General features: G+C 32.6%; 1 protein-coding gene across 8 annotated transcripts in view; it reads right to left on the reverse strand.

Annotated features, from left to right (window-relative positions):
* The window catches only part of DMD (dystrophin), a 2,264,041-nt gene that overhangs the window by 1,131,686 nt on the left and 1,119,432 nt on the right, over window positions 1–12,923 (reverse strand). For all 8 annotated transcript variants that reach the window (XM_070604303.1, XM_070604310.1, XM_070604305.1 and 5 more), the window contains 2 exons: window positions 3,601–3,723; window positions 1,083–1,220 (listed from right to left, as the gene is read on the reverse strand). In XM_070604303.1, the coding sequence (XP_070460404.1) occupies window positions 1,083–1,220; window positions 3,601–3,723 (261 nt within the window). The remainder of the gene's footprint in view (window positions 1–1,082; window positions 1,221–3,600; window positions 3,724–12,923) is intronic.

The raw sequence follows: 12,923 nt of genomic DNA on the forward strand, positions 1-12,923 counted from the left end.
TCAGAGGAAGAGGCCTTTTCTATTTACTATATATATATCAGCAGTTACCTTCAGAACACCTGCTGGCCAATTAGACTTTCCTTGTGGATTCCTTGCAGGCACAGTATTTTGTAATTACATTCTCAGCAGTGTTTACTTGGTTGTCTAACTATATGGGAAAAGATTTTATACTCTTATTTGCATATAGAAAGCAGACTCCATCCACCTACTAGGTGGAGCCACCTACACAGCTAGGTAGCTCTCAAAGAGTGATTTACAATGAGAAGCTTGGCAATTAACAGCATTAGGAAATCAGCCATGCACGCAAATAGGAATATTGCAAAGCACATTAAAAATATGAAAGGTTATTTCACAAAAGTCTTCACATGTCCAGTCTCATCCCAAGAACTTCCTACATATTATTTTTAAAAAACCCACAATACTCTACTCTGCCCTTCCTACACAAATCTAGATGAGTTACCTAGGCACTTGAAGCTATACACTATTGCTGGTTAACAGGAGGGTACCAGTTCTTCAAGGACATTAAGATTACTTCTGAGGATTCCTATTTAAATGAAATTAGACTCTTGTAGATGCTTGGTTAGTTGCAAAGAGTGACTCTCTTGAAGGCAAAATGAAGTTATTTGGAAAAATTAAGTTGAATTTCAGGCCTTATTATACAATTATTAGGTTACCAAAAAATTGCACCTCATCTAACTATAGGAAGCAGAAAGCCTAAAAAATATGTAGATTGATTATTATGGCAGCTACGCAGGATTTTCAACACAAATGTAAAAATAACTTATAAAAATAAACTATTTAGAAAATTAAATGTATAAACACTATGAATGATGTATTTTTATATCTTTCGATCACTACTCAGAAAAATTTGTCTTAGCAAGAAAACATAATTTTTAAGCAACGCATCCCTCAAAATCAAAGACACCACTCAAAAATGTTAAATAAAGCACACACATTGAACAGAAAAATGTATTTCTGGTGAATAAGATTCTTAAGCAGATTTTATTTATGCACAAAATATTTTACCCTACATATGAAAAAAAAAGCACAGGCAAGGTATATTATAATTTTAGCTCTAATACCTTGAGAGCATTATGTTTTGTCTGTAACAGCTGCTGTTTTATCTTTATTTCCTCTCGCTTTCTCTCATCTGTGATTCTTTGTTGTAAGTTGTCTCCTCTTTGCAACAATTCTTTTACAGTACCCTCATTGTCTTCACTCTGATTGAAAACAACAAGTACAGTCTTCATTTTGGTTTTTAAAAAGCTGTACATCGTTAACAGAGATAATAAAACATGTTATTTAAACACACACAAAAATCCAATTTAAAACTTTTAGGGAATGCTATTATAAGATACTGTGCTCCTAGTTCTTCTTTTATATGTTGTACTTTAGCTTTTAAAAGAAGTCAGTTTCCTCTCATCTAGTTCAAAAGGACACACTTGATTAGGGGCATATGTAGGAAGATAGGGGAGTAAGGTACTTCATCATTTCAGACAAGTCATGAATTGCTGTGAAAGCATTCTTTTGGTTTTGATTTTTAGTATGTTTCTAGAAATTAAAAAAGTTTGGAGGAGTAGACTAAACTTGTCATTTATAATACTAACCAATCCATATAGGAATATGGATGTGGATGTGGGTGCAATGGCAACAAATCTTAAAACTGTAACATATTCACTAAGTGAAAATATTTTGTTTTAAATGTACACTAATTACGATCTAATAATCTCTGCTTTATACTTGATATCTCAATGCCCAAAGTTAGGACAAATATTAGGGCATTAGTAAAAAATAATGTGTTAAATTGCTGTCAAATATTGCACATAATTATTTTCTAAAAGTACGCTATATGCGTTTTATTTTAAAATAAAAACAATCCATAAGTATTAAAATATGAATTAGAAAAATGACTTTAAAGATTTCAATATGCATTTTGACTTTTTAGACTCTAAGAAAAATATTTTTATTTTATTTACTTTGAAGTAAAATTATTTGAATAAGTGCTGGTCTAATAGCATATGTCATCATGGGACTTTTCACCTCTAGTTTCCTATCTTTATTTCAATTCAGTATATGAAAACTTTCTATCGAGGAGGTTCCCCCTGCAATGGTACCCCAGGTACTCTGATGAGCTAATGACAAATATTAGACAATTTTTAAAAATTCACATGTATGTGTATGTGTGTATAATTATTCACGGTATTAGATGTTACATATTTAAATCCTATAATGCATATTTAAACTTCTACACACAGCTGAGGAAGAATTCATTTTTTTAGAGGGAATGGGATTTTTATCTGAGATTTGTCAGTTACTAGCCTAATGATGTAATATAACAGACATATGTGTTTATAGTCTGTGAAAGACCTGCCTTATTTTAACATGTCTTTAGAAAGTCTGCAACATTTCCTAGGGCTAAGGATAAAAAAATGAACAAACAAAACCCCACTTCGCTTCTTTCCCCACACCAGGTGAGAGCTATAGGGCAGACTTGGTGATAAGCCCAAGAGGTAGGCAGCACTCTTTTTCCACCTCGGTACCCTCTGGTTTCTTTTTTGCCATGAAGTAGAGGTAGCTGTACCTCAGCATCTTGGAAAGGCTCTTCTTGTCTTTCTTTCCATGAGCTGAGTTGGCAAGGCCGCCAGACCCCACACATGGGGAGTAACTGATTTAGGCAGCTCCAGGAAGTCAGAATTGATACCAGTGGGAACAAAGACCGGTGGAAATAGTTCTCCATTGCTTCACATGCCTATTATCTAAAATTTATATATTGCCTTTTGATGTCATTTTCAAGCATTGTCTGAGAAGTCTCCAGCATTGATACATGTCTGAGAAATCTCTAGCATGATACATGTAAAGTTTAAGAACGCCATATAGGTGACGGCTGTGGAAGAGGGGAAGGGAAATTGTGAAAAGGAGGGTGGAGGGAGAAGAAAGTCAGTGAAAAGTGATGTGATGCAGAAATACTCAAGCCAGAGAGAAAGGTAAAAGACATTTTGAAATTAATCAGGGTTGAAAGAGAATGTTATGAGTTTGGGAATAGCCCACTTGGTTATATTTCTTTACTCCCATGAAATAAGCAGCATGAATTTATACATATTTTAGATATATACTGTACTAGGTATTCAACTTTTTGGCAAAACTACTTTGTGGTAAACTTTAATAAACAATGTTTATATTGTATGTAATTTCCCTTTTATCCAAAATAAATGTTATAGTACCAAAACCATGACTGACATAAAACATCAGTCATCTAAGATAGTTAAGTTTCTTATTACATTTCTAGTTTATTTTCTGATTTAACACTTTTACCCCGCTACATTTTCCCTCTGAGTTTGAAGGTAGCAGAGGTCAAGGCAAAATTGTGGAGCTATTTATTACAATATGTAAGTGCTCCTGTATGACCATACCAGAGTAATTTGGCATTCATAATAAAAGTTGAACAAGAGTACTTTGCCTTTGTAATAAATCATTAGAATCACGAAATGTGCAAGGTGTGCTCCGAGAAACTAGTTGGAGACTTGAGTTATCTAATTTCTTTCCAAATATTTGTTCATTTTCACTCCTAGTTCATTCACACTTTTATCACAACCAATTTACCATATCTTTATTGAAGTCTTCCTCTTTCAGATTCACCCCCTGCTGAATTTCAGCCTCCAGTGGTTCAAGCAATTTTTGTATATCTGAGTTAAACTGCTCCAATTCCTTCAAAGGAATGGAGGCCTAAAAAAAAAGATAGTGCTAATTTAAATCAAAATTACTTTTTATTAGAAACATAAACCAAAAAAATACATTTGTTCAACCTCCTGTTGCTAAAATAATGACATGCATTTTGTTTCCATATTATATTTTATGCAAGTTTTGAAATACAACTGGGAAAGTACCTGAGAATGCAAATAAAGACAAACATTTAACAGCATCAGAGCCGAACACACATGCAAGATAATGCGATTTATCATTCAGTTTATTCAACAAAAGTCAATTTCCATATATTTGATTGGGCTAATTGTTAATATTCTAAAGTTGAATTTGATCTTATTTTAAATATTCTGATATAAATACTATTTGGGTAAATATGTCTTATCAGAAATTGCCTCATTCATCAAATAACAGCAACCTTAGGTGGAAATGCAGAATTGTCTCCTTATCCTCAGAAAAACCACATGGCAATCTGCTCAGACATTTCAAATAACATTTTTAGCATAGAGAAATTGACAAGCATGTTCTCATAAGACAAACAATGCCATTAGCTTGCCTTAGGAATGCTTTCTTCGGTAGCACAAAAATTCAAATGAATGAATCCAGAATACTTCACATAAAAATGTGAATATATTTTCTCGACCTTACAAACATAATTTTTGATTTTGAAATTCATGATCATAGTCTCAAAAACATTTAAAAATCCCTTGTTTTTCTAAAGAAACCACTTGAAGAGGAGTAATGAATGGAAATACATTGAAAATCAAATGTATATTCAAAAAAGTAGGCAAGATTCAATTATTAAAGTCCAAACAGTTAACAAAATAAATTTTTATTCTATTTATCTTTACTCTGTATTCAATTTCTTTGCTTTAAGACACTAGAAAATATTTTATACCTGGTAGCTTTTGAAAACTCATGGATGACATATAGAAATCTTATTTTCTTACAGAGCTAAACATTTTCCATTTGTAAAACCAATTCAGGAATGACCCCCAGTGTCTTATGCCAGGATGATTGCATTCCTCAAGATTGGTCCCCATCTACTTTTCCCCATCACATTCCCAGTCTTACTCTTTCTTTATTAGATGACATCTCCTAGAGGACAATAAGGATAAGTGTTCAAGGAAAAACCACATATCTAAAGGCATTTAGTTAGATTACTAAATTTATCTAAAGGATTTATTTAGGTCACCAATGATCAAACGCTATTCACCAGGACATAATTCTGACATGCAACATGAATAAACACTTTTGTTCTAGGCACTTTTACACATGCCGAAAAGGATTTATGGACTCTTTTTTAAGGTGACTTATTTTCAGTACTAGTTTTTAAGGCCTAATGAACATTTGCAATTTAAAATATCATAATAGGTTCTCGAATCAATACAGAATGGTAGTATTGTAAATATGCTTAACATGTTTCAATCTCTGTATTATTAACATACATCTATGCTATAAAATCATAAAGTATTGTAAAAGTAAAATGATTAACAGCCTATAGAATCATAACTACACAATATTAATTCAATGGTCTTGTTATTGTTCACATTCGCTAAAATTTATTAAGAGCAATTGCATTGTTCTACACGATTTTGTGAATATACGATGATAAACAATATTTAAAATAACTTTTATTGCATACTTGGATGTCAAAATAACATGGGTCCATTTTCAGGCAGATTTATCTGTTTTACTCCTATATCTGCTCCCTCTGTAGCTCATTCCTCCTCTACATACTCAGATACAGTAGTTTCAGAGGTTCAGTACTTAGACTTCCATATCTCTTTCTCAGTACTCTTTCCCTAATAAATTGTATTATCTTCCAAAATTGACCTATAACTTTCATAATCTCTTTCAAATATTCATCTTTAGCTGTGACCTCCCTTTTGAATTCCAATCTAGACTCTCCAATAGCCAGTCCATTTCTCACTTGAAGGTCAACATAGAAATGAGCTCATTGTCTTTCTCCCAAACTACTTGCAACACCAGATTCCCTAGTTATGTTAATAGAAAACCATTGTTCTCAGTCACCCAGGCTTAAAGTATGTCATGTTATTTTTAAGCACTTCACTCTCATGTCTAATAAATATCAAATAATTGTCAATTCATTCACCATGATCTACTTGCTTTTTATTCCCAGAGATATCTCTCCGAGTCCTCACACAGGAGCTAAGGCAATAACATCCTTACAGGGGTATAATCTCCTTCCCACCTAATTCCATCCTGTGTACTGTGGTCAGGTCAGTATGTTCCAAAAACATGGCTTTCATTGTGCTACTTCTCTACTCAAGAAGTACAAGTAGAATAAAGTCCAAACTCCAACATGGTAGTCAAGGCTTCCCCTAATCTTGCCCTAAGGACCTTTCTAGCCTAATTTAAGTGCTCCCAATATCAACCTTTATTACAGGTCTATTGGTGAACTCCTGGTATTCCTCCCTCAAGGCCTTCAGAATGCTTTTAATCTTCTGGTGAAGAGTCTAATTCCCGAATGAGAACGCCTAGACTGAATCTGGGCTCCCCCATTTACTAGCTGAGGGAGCTTGAACAAGTTATTTGTCCTCTTTAAGCCTCAATTTCTTTCTTTGTAACATGAAGATAGGAATAATATCTACCTCATAGGGCTGTTATGAGGATCAAACATGTTAGAATGTTGTCTGACATATAATAAATGCTCAATAAATATTGGTTCTTATTGTTTCCACTCAAAATCATACCCATCCATGGCTCTGTTCAGGATCTTCCTCTTTTGAAAACAAATGGTTTAAAAAGGGTAAAATAAATGCTGTCAACATGGCATTTTTATTTTACCAAAGTATTTGACAAAATCATGAAATTCTAATTGTGAACAATGAGGAACTGAGACCCCACTTTGGTAAAGTTGCATCATTCTGAACAACAAAACATGTTGATTAATTAATCTGCATCACCATAGAGCGTGGTCTCAAGAGGATGCAAGGGCTTTGCACTTGTTCTGCCCTGTGCAGTATTTTCATCAGGAATTATTTGGAGACACAAAAAGCACGGAAAAAACACAGTGAGAGGGATGAGTTCTATGAATACCCCACAAAGATGAGGAATTTGTCTGTCTTGTTCAACTTAGTCATTCCTGATGCATAGGAGGCACTCGTAATGAATATTTCCTGAAAAACTAAGTGAATGAATGACTAATCATGGGGTAGCAGAATAAATATTTCAAGGAGCTCTTGAATGATGTGGAATTTTAAATAACACAATTTCTATTGTATAAAATTGAAAAGACCTGGCTGGTCAGCACTTCACGTGTGGATGCATATTAATTGTTGGCCAAAGGCTAGTAATAATGTGATACCATCAGGAACAGAAATAATAGAAGCTAAAAATAGATTTCAGGAAACACTATTACAAAATGAATAACTAGTTATTCAAGCAAGATAATACAAACGTAGATTTCATTAATAGTATGTGTAGGGTCCATATTTCCTGATCAAAGACTACTCTGCATTTGTTTACAAGGCCACTATACAGATCAGGGATTTGAATTATCTGTGTTGTTGCAAAGTGAACAACTAAAATCAATGGGTAGAAATTACTTGGAGCCCGAATTTTAGTTTAATGTAGGAACAACTGATTACTATTGTAAATGCTTTTTTCTTTTTAAAAGCACTAATTTTAAAGTAGTAAGTTTCTCATTGCTGAGTATGCAAGCAGGGGCAGGATGATGATGCATTGGGGCATATGTTAGAAATAAGAGATTTTTCACATGAATACGTCCCTAAAATTTTCTCAACTTACAGTAAATTCTCTCCTCTGAATTCAGAGTTTTATCTATAGCAATGCAACTAAACAGAAATAAAACGCAAGTCATATATGTAATTTTAAATGTTCTAGTTGCCATATTAAAAGGTAAAAAGAAACAGAGGGAATTAATTATATTTTATTTACTCAGTATGTCCAAAATGCTATCATATAAACCTATAATCAATATAAAATCATTAATAAGGTATTTGACATTCACTTTTCCATATCAAGACTTTAGAACGCATGTGTATTTTACACTTACAGCACATCTTAATTTGTAGCAGCCACATTTCAAATGCTCAATAGTCATATATGGTATGTGGCTAACTTATTGGACAGTACAGGTTGATATAACTATGACACTGAAATAAACCAATAGCTCATTATTAGTTTAAAATGTCACATGTGTAATGTCTTACTAATAATAGTCAAAATGCTGACTTTTTATTTAGTAAATTTTAGCGGATTTAGATAATTCTTATAGTCTGTCTCAATCACTTGCACTGAGAGGAGTTTTCAGGAAGCCCTCTGAGGATAGGAAAACTTATAGAAATGGGCTCAACATGTTATATCAGGAGTCTCTCTTCCTCATTTATGTGTAATCCTAGGTTGTGTTGCAGTATCTGTTACATATTTGAATATAATGTTATTTGACATTCAAGGGTTTATGCTTTGTCTCACCAGTAGATTTCTAATCCTTAAAGGAGGAAATATATATTATACCACTCTGTATTTTCCATAGCAAATATAACTCCCTTTTTTTTACAGAAAAGGTGCTTATTATATCAATTACCAGTTTTAGAACATCCAATATATTAATCAAATTAGCCAGTGACCAATTTTATAAACAAAATAACCATAACTACTCAACCCAATTATTTTGGCTATGCTATTGGCAAGATCAGACCAATCATTTAACATCCATGTGATTAATACATTAATACTCTTTGTTCAGACACAAGGAGTTGTGAAAATTTAATTGCCTCCTTAAGAGTTCACTGGTCTACCATTAGGTCACGACAATTTTAATATGGAAGGCACTTTTCTGACCAACTAAAGTTTTACATGTCATTCCTTGGTCTTCATTGTCTTTATAATTTAGAATTCTTATGAAACTCTAAAAAAGAAATGCATAATAAGCAAGCATTCATAATTTAATAGCTCGCTCTTGAATCACCAAAGCTTAAAACATATCAAGTATATAATGCTTGCCTTTTCAATTCAGAATTATGGTAAATTATTTAAAGAAATTGAAAGCAATGGTGGATAAATCATCTTACTTATTGCATGAATTACTTCTATTGACTTTAAAGAAAATATATAACCACAGAAAAACTAGAATAACAATTAAATCACACAATGTTAGACAGTGCACACAAGATAGGTTTCAGAATACATAGAAAGTAATCAAACACAAGTTTGAGAGTATAAACCAAGCATAGGTTTTGCATAATTTAACTTTTTACTTACCTTTTCATCTTAAGAGCTTTAGCATGACCGTGTAGTCATACAAAATACAAATAAAGTAAAACATAAGGAAGTTTAATAATCAAACAGATAGATAAACGGACACGAAAGAAGAGACAGAGAAACTGAGAAAGACAACACTTTGTTTTCTGTGATTTTTTTTAATGTTGTTTCAGATTGCTTAACAGCTATTAATTGTGCTTTGTTGTATGATTTAGGATTAATGAAATTTAAGGCTTTGTTAAAGTTTTAGCATTAAAGGTGACTTATATAACAAGTTAACAAACAATAACAGACTGAAAAAAGCAAAATCAATTACAAATTGATCCATCGGAAATTGGAAGCATTCAAAATTACTCAGATACACTTTATCATTTTTAAAAAGTAAGGTTGTTTTTGGTTAAATATTATTTTCAACGTGCATAGTTACACTAACACAATAATGACTGTGTTTACACAGACAGCAAAGTAAACATTTGTTTACACGGACTAGGTAATCGCAGTACTCATGCTAAATGGCCGCTACATTCAAATCAAACTAAAATCTAAATTGAAAATAAATATCCAAATGGTTTAAAATTGCTTCAAATTAATCAGTCTCCTCTTTCCACTCTGCAGCTTGAAAATTTATTTATCATTACAATATTGGTATAGAAAAAATTAGAAAAGAATAACTCATGGAAACAAAAATGAAAAAGTTTCAAGGGCCAGTAACATCCTATAATACAGAAAAGACATACTACTGATAGGATATGAAGAATTATTTCAAATCAAAAGATCTAGAGAGGAAAGAAAACTTACAAAGAGAAAAAAGTGTACTGAAAGATCTATGTAGGAAAAAAGGTAATCAGATAAAGTAGTTTATAGATTTATTCATTCACTTACTTTAGATTCATAACAGCAAACGCCAAGATATATAAGAAATAATATTTAAAAAATAAAACAAATTGACTCAGAATAGTGACATTTCATTGGTTCCATTCTTTTGATATTAGGTAAGGTATTGGTTTACCTTTCATGCTTTGAGGATGAAAATGTGAAAATGTGGTACCTTCCCAAATTTGTGAGGCCAATTAAAGGACATTATCCAGTACATCTCTATTGGTTTTGAACTGATGAGATTAATTTCATGGTATACTTTTCAGAATCGGATACAAAATATATTGATTGGTTAAGTTATATTGGTGGTTCAAGAATCAGCCCACTGTTTATTTTTTGTTGTGTAACTTAGAATATTTCCCTACCTCATGATTATACGAGTTTAGTAGTAGCAACTGAAATATGAGAGGAAAGGATTTAACTGTAAAGTATATGAGGGAGACAGATGAATTAAAAGCAAAAATATAATACTTTGGACAACTTTACATTTTTTCTTTCTTTTCTTTTTTCTTTCTTCCTTTCTCCCTCCCTTCCTCCATTCTCTCTCATTTCTGTTTTTTATTTAATTATTTTTGTTTTTAATGCAAAGAAGTATACTGAAATCATTGTTTTAAGTGAAATTCGACATGTTTATATTAACACATAATAGACGAAAAATAAATATCTGATGACATAAATAGAGGTAATAAAGTATGCTGAGAGTCAGCAAGTTGGAATGAACAAAGCAACAGATTAGTTTTCTAACCAGGCTATGTAACCGTGAGAACTTGAGCAACTCACTAGCTCTCACAGCCCCCTATAAATATCTCAAAGTCCACGGTCCAAAGAATGATTACTTTCGCATCTGTTGACTGATCAGAGGAATAATTTTCCTTTTTAAAGGATCACATCCAAATAGCGTTAATCATTTTAAATGTCATGCTGATAAGACCCAGTTAGTTCTAGCAAAGGACACTGCTCACCAAATTCAATTAACATTTACTTTGAAACATTTTAAATGATTACAAAAGGGATATATTAAAGTTTCAACAGAATTAACCTTGTTACAGGGATAGCAAATTACAAATGTGAACAAAAACGTTGTTAATATAGGAATTCTGTCACTAGATTCATTTCTTACACACTTCAGTGAAATAACACAAGCAGGTATAGTATTACATAGCTTGGGTATTAATCTGTTACTATTACTTGAGGATTTTAGCTGAAATTATTAGATATTTAATACTTTACAAATTATGCACTATCTATAGACCTTTACCTAAGTGTTCATCTATGCTTTTTGTTATAATTTTTTGCAGGAAATTTTACTAAAAAGTATAATTATATAAGAAGAATAACTGTACCAATTAACGGACCATGCTCTCTTGTCAGAGAAGGTGTTAAATTAGAACATGATTAGAAATAGACTACAAAAGGGAAAAGATCAATTTATTTGTATTGATAAAGTTGATTATTGAAAATTAGATTTTAATTAAAATTTCCAAGTCCAATAAATCTTATTTTGGCATTCTATGTCACATTTGTAAGACGCATTATTTATTTCCCACTGATGTTTAGGAGAGGCAAAATATTTGTCTCAACTATCGTTAAAGCGTTTGTGCATTACATTTCACATATAAAACCACTATTTAAGACAGATTAGACTCAATCATGTGTTTTTTTTCTTGATATATTCTACATTTAATGGGAACTCACTGGCTCTCTCATACCTCCCTATATGGTCCAAAGAAAAATTACTTTTGCATCTGCTAACACTGATTGCAGGTCAAAAACTTGATACTTTATAATTATTACCGCAATAAAAGTATGAATACTTACATATATGATGCCAGACTGCCCAAATCTTATGCTACAAATACATATATATAAACTACTACATGGATTTTAATAGTAACTTTAAGACCCATATGGAAATTAAGGAACATATGGTACATAATATCCTATGGGACATAAATCTCAATAGAGAATTGAAGACAGAAAACAAGTTCACCTTTCTTTTTGTTAGTACCAATTGCCAGGCCATTAATTTAACATTTTAGCTCCAGAGAAAAGTGAAGTATTTCTAAATCTCTAGAAGAGAACACAATCCAACTAAGCAAATTATGTGTATAAGCTTCATAATATTTTGTAACAAAGCATAGTAATTGCCTACATTAATATGACAAAGTTAGATAAAGTCTGTTTCGGCAATATTCTTTTGAAACTAAGTATTTCAACATGACAAATAAATTTTGATGCATATTTTATTCTTGAAACTTCTATGTAGACTTTCATGTCAATTAGTCTTGAATCCTGTCATTTTTCAGTTCATCATCTTCTTGGCTCTCATATGTCATAATTCAACTTGAAAGTTCTTAATATTTCTTGACCAGTGGTTCTCAAATTGTGGTCCCTAGATAAGTCCCTAGATTGTTAGCATCAGTATCACCAGGAAGCTTGTTAGAAATGCAAATTCTTAGGCCCCACCCAAGGCCTACTGAGTTATCATCTCAGGGGCAGGTGGCAGCAATTTGTGTTTTAACAATTCCTCCAAGTACACAAAGGCTTGAGAGTCACTGCTCTAGACTGTCACTTCCTTTCCATTCCCATAGATATCCCCTTATTTGAGATACTCACTGTTTCTCACCTGGACTATTGTGATGGCTTCCCAATTGGTTTCCCTACTTCCTGTCATTATTCAGTTGAATTCTCTTCAAAACCACTGTTGGACTAAACCTTCAATGGTGCATGAAAAGAAAACATCAAGAACTCCTCATTGCCTACCGAATTAAGCATAAACTATTAGTCTGGTAGTCATGACCTCTTCACACTCTGTCTAATCATCCTTTTCAGTCTTATCATCCACAACTAAGCTTCATGCTCTACGCTGTATATTCTGTAAGCAAAATGAACTTACTCTTCATTGAACACGCTGTACACTCTTGAGCTTTTTCATAGGTTTATCCTGAATCGTTGCCTCCTATTGCTAGAATAGCTGCTAAATTCACTCAGCCAACACTCATTCTCAGCCCAGTATTCATGAACATATCCTGCTCCACCAGTGAATGGTAAGCTCCTTGAATCCATCACATCTCACCTAGTGATACAGCACCACACCA

Source organism: Equus przewalskii, chromosome X, assembly GCF_037783145.1.
Source record: "Equus przewalskii isolate Varuska chromosome X, EquPr2, whole genome shotgun sequence".
Lineage (NCBI taxonomy): Eukaryota > Metazoa > Chordata > Mammalia > Perissodactyla > Equidae > Equus > Equus przewalskii.